The sequence below is a fragment of the Antennarius striatus genome, chromosome 5 (assembly GCF_040054535.1).
Source record: "Antennarius striatus isolate MH-2024 chromosome 5, ASM4005453v1, whole genome shotgun sequence".
NCBI classification, from domain to species: Eukaryota; Metazoa; Chordata; class Actinopteri; order Lophiiformes; family Antennariidae; genus Antennarius; species Antennarius striatus.
The window spans coordinates 83,380-96,532 of record NC_090780.1 but is presented as its reverse complement, the minus strand read 5'-3'; the positions used below and the strand labels follow the sequence as shown (position 1 = coordinate 96,532).

The 13,153-nt window shown below is 45.6% G+C and overlaps 1 protein-coding gene across 1 annotated transcript; it reads right to left on the bottom strand.

Annotated features, from left to right (window-relative positions):
* Positions 1-443: 443 nt before the first annotated feature.
* On the bottom strand, positions 444-1,937 carry LOC137594923 (uncharacterized). Its single transcript, XM_068314606.1, has 2 exons — positions 1,860-1,937; positions 444-1,715 (listed from the first exon to the last, which is right to left on the bottom strand). The coding sequence occupies exon 2, from the start codon at positions 1,656-1,658 to the stop codon at positions 444-446; it is 1,215 nt and encodes a 404-aa protein (XP_068170707.1). The 5' UTR covers positions 1,659-1,715; positions 1,860-1,937.
* Between the last annotated feature and the right edge of the window lie 11,216 nt (positions 1,938-13,153).

Here is a 13,153-nt window from a genome sequence, read left to right as displayed (position 1 = left end):
CAGGGGCTATTTGTTGCTCCTAGTGGACTCCTACCTTTACTGATCAATGAGGCTCATGGGGTAGGCCATGAGTCGGGGTTAAATTGGGTAGATGCACTGCCACTTGTGCTCATGGCATATAGATCAAGTGCTCATGGAGACCTGAAAATAACACCACATGAAGTTTTAACCGGCAGGTCAATGCCTTCTCCAATTTACAAAACAGCTAAGGGACCTTCTCTTGATATTTTGACAAATGACATGAAGTCGTATGTCAGACAAATGACTAACATCCACAGGAGCATCTCTGCTCTGTTATCTCATTACAGGCAAAAGCTGACCGTGAGGAGACTCCACCTTCAGTGACACCAGGAGACTTGGTGTACATAAAGGTGTTCAGACGGAAGTGGAACATCCCCCGACGGGAGGGTCCGTACGAGGTTAAAGAAATACACTCCTCAATGTCAATTATTGTTTTTAATGACAACGATGAAGAAGCCCTGGCCGACAGGGCCGCCACACAGACCGCCTGACCTGTCAACAGAGATGGTGATCTGTGCTCGAGGATGGTCCCTCGTCCTCGCTCGCCTCCATTCGCCCTTTGAGAAGATGTGGTGCTCGAGAATGACAGGCGAGTCGACATGGCTCCCGCGGCGCCGGCCAGGGCGGGAACTAGGCTGAAAAGATGCATTCTGGGAGATCGGTTCCAGCTCCATGGCAGCCTGTTGACTGCTGGCGAGCGGCTGCTGTCGCCTCTTGCGTCGGCGAGCCCTATAACAGTCAATACAAAGCTGGTGGAGCTTGGTGTTCCATCCGCGAGACCCTTCCGTAAAGACATTGAAGGTGCCCCTGCACTCCGGGCACGAGGCCATCCTAGCCTTGTCCGCTGGGCCTGGGGTTGGGGTGGAGCTCACCTGTGGGCCTCTCCTTAAGCGCTGGAATGATGACATGGCTGACAGGGCCAAGGAAGGGAGAGCATTACGAGCCATCTCTTTGTTCTCGACAAGTGCAACCACATCGTTAACTGGTTTGTTCAGGATGTCGGATGTGCTCAGCACCTTACGGCGTATGTCCGAGTCATAAATCCCATTGATCAGAACATCACGGATAATGTGGTCAGTATAGTCCACCGCCTTGCCACACTCACACACCGCAGCGTAGGCACATGTCTCTGCTCTCCCCCGCACCCTGGCAGTGAAGGCGCGGAAGGTCTCGTCGCGCTCCTGGCGTAACTGAAGCAGTTCGGTACACAGTACACATGTGGTGATTGGGATGACTGCTAGAGAACGCATGGCGGCGATGAGATCTGGCAAAGTCCCTGAGGCGACGGTAGGGTTGGCTTTCAGCAGGCTGTCACCAAGTTCAGGCTCAGCACACTGGAAGAGCTGGAAAGGGGCCTGGGCAGCTCCTATGCCCGAGCCAGTGCAGAAGACTTCCCAACGACGGAGGAACACGTTCCATTCCTCAATGGACACACCAACGTCGACCCTCGGCCGATCCAGTTTCGGGCCCTGAAGGGTTGGGGCCTGGGCCGGGGCAGCCATGACAACCGGTGCACTCTGATGGGCAAGTCCATGATTAGTCAACAGAGCGATGGCGAGAGCCTCCGACACGTCATTAGTCTTGAAAGCGCAGTCAGGCACGGAGCATTCATTCGACGACAACCATGGCTTCTTCATGAAGAAATACACTCCTCAATGTCAATTATTGTTTTTAATGACAACGATGAAGAAGCCCTGCAGTGAAAACACAAAACAAAAATACAAGATATTTCCCAAAATTAAATACAAGCATATAATTCTTTTTAAATAAGTAAACAGAATAAAGTAACAAACTGCATAGTTTCAAATATACTGTGACCAAAGAAAAGACAAACTTACAATAAAAGAGCGGGAACGGCTAAACAGCTTCCAAGCTCCATGAGAGAATGTCCATCTGAACACGAACCTCATAACAGCAACGGAACGGCTTGTATCACATGACAGCCTGGTGTCACATGACTCTAACACAAGAGAACAAGGAACCTAATATAGCACTGCCCCCTTGTGGCTGGCAGAGAACTCTTCACAGGTGGTTAGAGCCACTTCCACTGCAGTGCAGGTCAAAGGATCCCCTACGTGGTGTCATTTAAAGCAGGGATTCCCAAAGTGTGGTGCGCGCACCCCCTGTGGTGCGCGAGCTGCCGCTAGGGGGTGCGCGAGTGTAATGGCAGCTGGGCACCTTGAAATACATAAATAATTAAATAAATAATTTAAACACTTTTTGATGGAGGATTAACAGTTTAAATATTTAAATTCATTCACGGAAATCTTTTTAATTTTCAATTAAAAAACGTTTTTGGGAAAAATGTAAATAAAAAAACAAAGAAACAAAATGCACTTGGCTTTCTCCTAGCTACGTGCTAGCTTGTTGTGATAGCAACAACAATAATATGCCGAAATGCATAACTGGTTGAAAACGGGAAGTCTGTCCGGTATTTAATCTGGGAGAAATGAAAGAGGACAGGATACTTTGGCCCAACTGAGAGCTGTGAGGTCTACCAGGATGAAGAAATCCAGCAGGAAACAGAGAGTGATGATGACGAGACAGGGAAACTGAAAATGAGGAGCGCAGAGCACAGAAAACTCACCCAAACATTTCATCGGGAGAAGGGGGTAAAGAACACAATGAGACTCGTACTCGAAAGAGAAAACATGATGTTGAACTTGGGCCTATGTTATTTTGATTCTTTGTGGCGGAGTAGCATGTTTGTTACCATGTAATAACTGTTACAGTTTGTTAAATAGGCCTATCTGTTACACAGCAGGGCTCGAAATTGCGCCCATTTTGGTCACATATGTGCCCAAATTTTCATCAGTGCGACTAATAAATATATTTGGGAGCATCGATACGACTAAGGAAAAAATCTGGTGCGCCTTTTTTTGTGAGACGGCGCTCCTGCGGTCCTGCCAGGAACCAATGAGAGCGCAGCTGCGGCTGCTCTCCTGGGGGAGGGAGGAGGAACGGAGATGGACGGAGCGTCTCCCTCCCTCCGTCACTGCCTTGCTTTTGGGTTGGTGCTCCTGAAGTCTTTGCTTGTGCTACTAACTTCTACATTTGGGAGCACCAGCGCTACCAAGAAAAAAAGTTAATTTCCAGCCCTGCATAGTAATAACTGCTGTTATCACTCATCTGTAGTCTCCTCGCTCAGCGACCATTTTGACTTAAAATATTATTATTGTATTCTTATATTGTTACTATTATTCTCCCCACCGTTTCTTAAGTGAGAGATCATTAGGCCCACTATTGCACAATCTATTCTGTGTTAACAGGAGCCTATATTATTAAACTTGATACCTATATGGCTATAAAGACTGCGCCTTTTCTTTCTTTTTTTTTTCATGTTTTGGGCATTGGGGTGCGTCAGCTAAGTCAGGAAGTTGAAGTGGGTGCGCGGACTGAAAAGTTTGGGAACCGCTGATTTAAAGCATTGCTTAAAAGCACCCATTGACAGTCTCAGTGACAAAGATGATGTGGTGGAAAGTTTTTAATACAATAAAATAATATAATAATATAATAAAATAATATCATTTCATTGACTCAAAAATCTAGAGTGTGTGTGTCAAATCTTTCAGCACTTGGGAGAAATGGCCCCAGGAAGTCTCGAGGTCATGAAAGATTCTGCAAGTGTTTGCGTAAATGTCAGTATCTGTTAATAATTTTGTCTGCACTAAATGTCCGCGTGACTGATTAGGTTATGTCATCAGCCATGTGAAACTGTCGACTAGACGTCTCTGCTAACTTCTTGAGGTCATGATGTATCTACTGAAACTGGGGGGAAGGTTAGTGGAGAGCAGAGGGAATGAAGTTAAACAACTGATTCACACCTCCCATAGTTACGCCTTTAGAGTATAGAAAGAGATGTGATCCATGTTTTAGTTTGTACTTGAAGTTTTTCATCTACCCAGAGTACTCTGCAACAACACACCGGAGGACTTTTTCATCGTCTCCAGAGCTCTCATCATGATGTGATAAGTGTTTGTTGAACTTGTCTGTTTGTTGAACCTGTCTGTCTGTCAATATCATCGATGATGTTATTGGACTCATACTCAACCTATTGATGATATTATTGTACTGCTACTCAACCTATACATGATTTGAATTGACAAATAAATATCTTGTATTTTACACTGTCTCCTGTCCTTAAGAAAAACGAAACCCCCACCACAATGAAGGCCAGGGGAAGGATTCCCTGGAAGGGGGGAATGCTCCTTCTTCTCCTCCTGGCTATGATGGGGATGATGATACAGCACAGTTTCCAGTTATTCAATTCCCCAAAGAGAAGTGATACCAATAATGATGTTAATAATCTACAGAACAGAATTAGAAGGGAGATAAGGAGTGGTCCTGGACGTCACTGAACTCTTCCTCAGGCTGGATTCACTCTAACAGACCTTTTCCAGCTCCTACAGCTCCATTGACAGCCAAAGGTGCTGAAGGCCCACCAGGCCTGAGACAACTAACTATCACTTTCTCCCATCTCACAGAAAAACAGGCGGATGTCTCCAGAAAAATTAATGTGTGTGAAAGTGTGTGGCTGAAAGTAACAAACATGTTCTTACCCTAGGTGGACAGGTCCCTTCCAAGTGACTGAGCGAAAGGGAACTACAGTCCGTTTGCTGGGAAAGGGGGACACGTGTTGCCACACTTCATCTACTAGACCAGCCAGAGCTGACCAAGGATCTACTCTCCCTCCACAGGCTGGTGAAGGTGCCACTCCAGACCCTGATCTGGAAACAGAGGTTGCAGCTCTTGCAACCCCAGAGAGTTCCTCGGCTGAGGAACGAACAAAGGCAACGGCCTCAACTGAGGACATCGTGTGTTGAGTTGTTGAGGACGTCGGTTGTTTTGGTGTGAGAGGAAAAGATCCAGACAACTCATCCCAGAGGAAAAGATGAGTGAGGCGTCCCTCTACACCGCCCACAGCGGCGGTGGGGACTCCTGCCAGAACTCACCCACCGGTGTGAGGGGAAGTCTGACTACAAAGGGGGGTGGATGTATAGATTTCACTCGTCTCGATGTCAGTGAAGCAGGGAGATCCTCACACCATTAGGGGTTGGGCTCTGGGGGAATGCCCTTATTGCCATGCAGCCAAGTACGGGACGAGGACACTGTGAAGGACTGATAACTTTGTGTCACCAATAAGTTTTCAGTGATAATTCATAAACTCACTACTACATATTGTTCAGTTTTTCAGTAATCAGAATGTGATACTTCATATTAGAAGTGTGTTTACTTGATTGATCAGTATTTTAAATCCTTTTAAAAATCTTTTTTAAATAGTGAATTAAAGTGAATAATGAATTGTTCTACAATTTAGTAATGATACATCTATAGATGAAAGGGTCATGTTCAAATGTTTTGGAGGCTACTAATTTTAGATTGTCTTCTCTGCAGGCTAAGAAAGCGATTGCTCAGTGAGGGTCACGGAGGAATTTTCCCCCAAGAATGTAATCATCGGGGTTTTCGCCTCCATCTGTAGTGAAGAATAGTGAGACAGTAGCCATAGGTCTGAGCCATCTTTGTTAAAAATTGGATTGTCGCATTTTATTAAAATTCCCAGTTTTGGTCCATGGCTTAAAAGCCATGGAAGGGGGGTATGTGGTGGAAAGTTTTTAATACAATAAAGTAATACAAATAAAACAATAAAATCATATAATAAAATAATATTATGTCTTGACCCAAAAATCTAGTGTGTGTGTCAAATCCTTCAGCACTTGGGAGAAACGTGAAGCTGTGAAGTGCTCCCGTGTTGCATGTGGTATAAAAAGTTGTACGAACGAAGATAAAGTGTTAGAAAGTAAGAATTGGGTTTGATACTATCGAGTTTTTGTCACGAGTGAAGTGTTTGGTCAATGTTTAGAGAATGTGTATTTCGCGGGAAAAATTCAGGACAACCGCGGCAATTGTTTTCATGACATTTCCTGTGCTGCAGGTTGCTGTGCTCTGTCCCGCTTTGTGTGCGCAATTTGTGACCGTATCTCTTCATTTGTGCAGAATAAATACGCCAGCTGGGCTCAAACCATCACGTCCAGGGTCCTTATTACACAACGCAGAGACCTTAAAGGACGAGTTGGGCCAGACCGCCTACACCAGCAGGTGTGTGTAAAGCTGGCTGATGGAGCTGCAGGACGTCACCCCCACAGTCCCGGTCTGGGGGGGCCAGAGGAAGACCCCGGAGCGCCTTCCTCTCGGAGGAGCCTCCAGCAGCAGGTGAGTCCCTCCTGATGGGGGTGTTGGCTCATGGGGGGGCGGGCGGGGCGGAACCAGTGGCCACCAGCTATGTGGCGGTGCTCACGTTAACCGGCCCTCAGGTCCGGTACCGAACTGGACCTGGAGTGACGTAGGCCTGCAGACACCGGTTGTTGGTCGGACTGAAACGTGAGCGCGCTCCGGTGTGAAATTATTTGTTTGAAACTTAAAATCAGACCAGCTTTGATTTTAGTGACGTCCCTTTAATTAAAAACCTAAAAGAGCAAAAATCTCAATGGCTGGAGTCACAGCGATGAGACGCGTCATCATCCAGAGACACCTGGTTCCACAAGGGGAGCTCCGCCCACCGCATGAGGCCTTCACCCTGATGATGATGGTTGATGCTGCTGGTTATTGATGATACTGCTGGTGGTTATTGATAATACCAAGTCGTGTTAAATGTGACGTCACCTGACGTGACTGTATTGAAGTGAACTGACTGATAGATTAATGTTTGTGAAGAAAACACACCAGAACAGTTTAACAGTTTATCTAAAAAGACTCAAGATGTAAAGTGTGTGTTGTGTAAAGAAACTGGTTTCCCTGTACAATGTGTTGTTGGTGACCACATAACTTGCCTTAGATGACAGATGCTCGTAGACTCATCGTTGGCCTCAGGAGCGACACTTTATTCACTGTCATTCACACACGTTACACTCTCAGCTATGCTGGTGTCCGGTCTCATCACACTGTCCCGTATCACTCCGCCCACTCGTCATTCACATCAGCATTACAGTATAAGTGCGCGGCACTATGTACTACACAATGAAAGTCTTTGGTGTCCACAGTGAACGTGTGAAGGTTGACAAAGACTATCTTAACTCTGAAATGACAAGAACTAAAAAGCATTTATTTGCATAAATGTGTAACAAGTGGGTCATTGTGCAAATTGAGCAGCATTTCAACTTTCTATAGTTTTATGTGAACATTTAGTTTTCCTTCAGCTGTTCATGAAACATTTCTTTTTGTCATTTGGTCTTTGCTGACTGGAGCTCAGGTTCGGCTCGATGGTCCTTTGTCTCCCTCGAGTGGTTAAAATTAGTACTACAGCTAATGAACTGTTGGTTTCACCTGATCTAGAGTTTTATTGGTCTAAAGTTGTGTATCTTAGTTTTATCTATTTAATTATTGTTAGAGGTTGGGGGTAGGGGCTGTTTAGTTTGGGAGGGGGGCAGAGAGGGAAGAGTGCACCTATGAATCAGAATCTCAAAGTACCTAAGGTGAAATTGTTTGACAGTTCTGAAAAGGATCTTAAAAATTATCAATCCAATCATGGTCCATGTGGAATCCAGTCTAACTTCATATGTCAGCCTATTACCTCCACTGCAAACAGGAAGGGGCTCAGATCTGATTCCTGGTCAGTCCCACCTCTACCTCGAACTCCTGTCACACCTGCAGCACACCTCACCTGTTCTGCTGCCCTCGTTCGTGTCCTGTACTGTTCTAACAGACGTCTCTGCCAGTCCAGACCTCCTCATGCAGTCCCACACTTCAGCTCTGTCAGACTTTCTCTAGATCTACAAAGACACCATGGAGCTTCTCTTTTGGGGCAGCAGTGTCTCCGTGGTAGAGCGGATGCCTTGTGGTCAGACAATGGTCACTGATCAAGTTGTTCAGTAAAGTTTGGTACTACAACTTGTTTCATCACTGAACACACACCCTGTTAGTTCTTGGGTCTCTGTCTAGAGGAGCTTCTTCATAGAAAAACCCTAAAAGATGTAAAAGATGTTCGTCCGTCCATCCCTCTGATTGTGGTGATAATACTGCTGCTGGTGATGATGGTGACGCTGATGACGCTGATGATGATGACGCTGATGATGATGATGATGATGATGATGATGATGATGATGATGATGATGATGATGACGCTGATGATGATGATGATGATGATGATAATGACACTGCTGAATGCTGGGCTATCACTCAGCGGCGCCCGGATGGGAGGGAAGACCTCAGGCCTTTGTTTCCAGGTGGGCCGGGTCCTGTCATGGTCTCCCAAAGGAGGTCCAATCAAACGTCCATCACACACAGCTGGAAGAGAAGAACACATTAAAAACACAGCAGGCCACCTAGAAGGTCTTCAAGAGGGACGGAGCACGGGACGGACGGAATCCATTTCCTTTTTACAACCTGTCTTACACACTTCAAAGAAACATAATAAACATCTGGGTTGATGGGTTGTCATGGAAACAGCCTCTGTCCAGAACTGGCAGGGGACCAGAGACAGAGATGACATCATGTCAGTGTGATCAGCTTCGTTCACACTGGTCTTTAATTCAACAAGTTGATCCCAGGAACAGATAATGTTTCCTTCAAAGGAGTCACGACATCAGAGGAACCTATCAATTGTCTGATCAGTACTGAATATATCATTATTATCATACTCAATAATCATTACTGTCACAAAGTCATTTGTTGGTGATTTGAATTCCACTGCATTAACCCCTGATACTCAGCCACTCATCCCAATTCATCCTGTATTATTGGGTTAGAACATGAAGCTACTGGACCAGTAGAACAAAGAGAGTTATACTGGTGTCTGTGGGACCGAGCTGCAAATTATTATTCCATTCTAAAGAAAATGCATTTTAAATGACGTCTAGAATGGCACGGGATGAACTGCACACAGTTTGTGTGATGCAGGCTTGTCAGTCTGTAAGAGTTTGTAGTATTTTTATCTTCATTTACAGCCTGTTTGGTGTGGCAGAGAAAAATAAAGGGTTTCAACCGTCACTCTTCTCTGCCTAGAATACATGTTCTGTGTGTGTGTGTGTGTGTGTGTGTGTGTGTGTGTGTGTGTGTGTGTGTGTGTGTGTGTGTCTGTGTCTGTGTGTGTGTGTGTGTGTGTGTGTGTGTGTGTGTGTGTGTGTGTGCGTGTTATTCCTCTCTGTTCAGTGATATCATGTGATATTCTCTGTCTTAATTCAATCAGACCTGAGGACACACACACACACACACACACACACACACACACACACACACACACACACACACACACACACACAGTACTGATAAATGTGTGTTGTGATCCATCCTCCTGAGAAGAAGCAGGTGAACGGTCATGCCTGTAGCGCCACCTGCTGTCAGCAGAAGGACCTGAGCACCAGTTTCAGTCCCAACAGGTGTGAAGTAGAACCGGTTCTAATCAGTCCGGTCTGACCCTCATGTCCAGGATCACTGGTGTGAGGACTTGTGTTTCAATATTAAATCTGGTTTCTGGTTCTGGTTCCTGTTCTCCTTCATGTTCGCTGTGATTCTTCTGAAATATTCAGCTTTGGGTTTTATTCACGTTTTCAGGTGAGAGTGTTGTAATTGTTCAAGAATAAAATGAATCATCAGAAACACAACTTGTCTAATAACAGTTCATGTTGGACGTGAACAACTTCTACTGCGCATGTGCGCTGCGTCGGTGGATTCAAGGAAATCAGACTAATGATGACCAGCTGCAGCAGGAGCCGCGTGACCACGATGATTGGCTGATGGGTGGGCGTGGATTGGCTGATTGATCAGCGTGGATTGGCTGATGGGATGGTTTTATGTCAGATTTGGCGTCTCCAACACAGGTGATGTCAGTCGGCGCGCAGAGTTCGGTCCAGCGCCTTCAGGTCAGCGTTAAAGCGGGTTTCTCCTCCACGGCTCTGGAAGCTTCGCTTCAGGACGAGTTAAGATTCAAGCAGCAGCAACCCGGCGTTAGCCAGCAGCTGTGTGTAAAGCTGGAGTTAACCCGCGGCTGTGCCTTTCCTCAGTCCCGTTGTGGCGATGATGGAGGAAGGTGACTTTGTGAAGTGCTCCTGCGTTGCATGTGGTATAAAAAGTTCAACGAATGAAGTTAAAGTGTTAGAAAGTAAGAATTGGGTTTGATACTATCGAGTTTTTGTCCCGAGTGAAGTGTTTGGTCAATGTTTAGAGAATGTGTATTTCGTGGGAAAAATTCAGGACAACCGCGGCAATTGTTTTCATGACATTTCCTGTGCTGCAGGTTGCTGCACTCTGTCCCGCTTTGTGTGCGCAATTTGTGACCGTGTGTCTTCATTTGTGCAGAATAAATACGCCAGCTGGGCTCAAACCATCACGTCCAGGGTCCTTATTACACAACGCAGAGACCTTACAGGACAAGTTGGGCCAGACCGGCTACACCAGCAGGTGTGTGTAAAGCTGGCTGATGGAGCTGCAGGACGTCAGCCCCACAGTCCCGGTCTGGGGGGGCCAGAGGAAGACCCCGGAGCGCCTTCCTCTCGGAGGAGCCTCCAGCAGCAGGTGAGTCCCTCCTGATGGGGGTGTTGGCTCATGGGGGGGCGGGCGGGGCGGAACCAGTGGCCACCAGCTGTGTGGCGGTGCTCACGTTAACCTACCGGGCCCTCAGGTCCGGTACCGAGCTGGACCTGGGGTGACGTAGGCCTGCAGACACCGGTTGTTGGTCGGACTGAAACGTGAGCGCGCTCCGGTGTGAAATTATTTGTTTGAACGTTAAAATCAGACCAGCTTTGATTTCAATGACGTCACTTTAATTAAAAACCTAAAAGAGCAAAAATCTAAACGGCTGGAGTCACAGCGATGAGATGCGTCATCATCCAGAGACACCTGGTTCCACAAGGGGTGCTCCGCCCACCGCATGAAGCCTTCACCCTGATGATTATTGATGATGATGCTGCTGGTTATTGATGATGATGCTGCTGGTTATTGATGATGATGCTGCTGGTTACTGATGATAATGCTGCTGGTTATTGATGGTAATGCTGCTGGTTATTGATAATACCAAGTCGTGTTAAATGTGACGTCACCTGACGTGACTGTATTGAAGTGAACTGACTGATAGATTAGTGTTTGTTAAGAAAACACACCAGAACAGTTTAACAGTTTATCTTAAACATCTTACTCGATGTAAAGTGAGTGTTGTGTAAAGAAACTGGTTTCCCTGTACAATGTGTTGTTGGTGACCACATAACTTGCCTTAGATGACAGATGCTCGTAGACTCTTCGTTGGCCTCAGGAGCGACACTTTATTCACTGTCATTCACACACGTTACACTCTCAGCCATGCCGGTGTCCGGTCTCATCACACCGTCCCGTATCACTCCGCCCACTCGTCATTCACATCAGCATTACAGTATAAGTGCGCGGCACTATGTACTACACAATGAAAGTCTTTGGTGTCCACAGTGAACGTGTGAAGGTTGACAAAGACTATTTTAACTATGAAATAACAAGAACTAAAAAGCATTTACTTGCATAAATGTGTAACAAGTGGTTCATTGTGCAAATTGAGCACCATTTCAACTTTCTATAGTTTTATGTGAACATTTAGTTTTCCTTCAGCTGTTCATGAAACATTTTTTTGTCATTTGGTCTTTGCTGACTGGAGCTCAGGTTTGGCTCGATGGTCCTTTGTCTCCCTCGAGTGGTTAAAATGAGTACTACAGATAATGAACTGTTGGTTTCACCTGATCTAGTTTTATTGGTCTAAAGTTGTGTATCTTAGTTTTGTCTATTTAATGTTAAAGGTTGGGGGTAGGGGCTGTTTAGTTTGGGAGGGGGGCAGAGAGGGAAGAGTGCACCTATGAATCAGAATCTCAAAGTATCTAAGGTGAAATTGTTTCGTTACAAAAAGGATCATAAAAATTATCAATCCAATTGAAAACATGTTAAGTTTAGATAAACATATTAATTCAAAATCAGTAGTCAAAGAATAGGAATACATTTTTTTTGTTTACACTGTCTTGATTATGAAGACTCTAATTCTGAAAAACTAGGTTGTGGACTAGGTTTTAAAATGACTAGTTTTTGAACCCAGCTAACTATGGATTTTAAAGGAACCAGGTTTAGAACTAACCAGCATCACTATGTGCAGGAGAGCAAGTGGAAAGGCAGTAGGTCTAGAATCTGAAGAACAGGATTCAGATTTACTGTAGTGTTAATGGGAAGAGAAACGGAGTAGGGGGTCACTTCAAAATAAGGGTTAGCTAAGAGGGTCGTGTAGGTGGAAAGTGACAGATCCAGTGATGAGGGGGAAACTTGACATTGAGGGTGTGATATTTACGAGCGACTTTGTTTTAATTTCCAGGAAAAGAACCACAGATGCGTTATTTGTCTTGATGTTAATGAATTACAGAGAAGGTCAGAAGGATCTGTTAAATTAACTTAAAATTATATCTCACATTGTGCCGCAACCTCGGACTTCAGTACCTCAGTTACTTCAATTTTTTTTTAGGATTTCCCGACAGAACTGGCTGCATGGATGGCACCCCATCGAGGCTCCATCCTATAAATCCATCAACCCAAACGTGCAGGTACATGTAGATTGACTGTTAAAATGTTAGACTGAGTCATAGCTAAACTAACATCTGTCTTCTCTGCCCTGTCAAGATTATGTGTGGTGCTGAAATCCACATTTCTGATGTGGAGGCAATGTAGATTGGGTCGGTCCATGACTCCTGGATATACGGTGAGTCTTACCTGAAAGGTCTCTACAGGTTGGCCCAACAGAGGGACGGAGATGAGAAGGACGTGCAGCAGGTTAGGGTGATGGATAGAGATGGAAATGTGGCAACTAGTGCCAGTGTCCTGGGTAGATGGAAGGAATACTCTGAGGAGATGAGGAAAATCAGGAAAAGGGAGGGTGGAAGCTGCAAGTGTGGTGGACCAGGAAGTAGCGGTAATCAGCAAGGGTGAAGGTAGAAGGGCACTAAAGAGGAAGGAACGGGAGGGCAGTTGGTCTGGATGGCATTCCTGGAGGTACGGAACCTTCTCCTGGGTGGCTGTGGAGTTTTTGACCAGGTTGTTCAACAGAATTTTAGCGGATGAGAAGATGCCTGAGGAATGGAGGAAGAGTGTGCTGGTTCCCATTTTTAGGAACAAGGGTCATCTGCTGAGTTGTGGGAACTAT

What these genes read in the sequence shown, in the direction of transcription:
- LOC137594923 (XM_068314606.1), bottom strand. Translation starts at nt 1,658, where the DNA reads ATGAAGAAGCCATGGTTGTCGTCGAATGAATGCTCCGTGCCTGACTGC.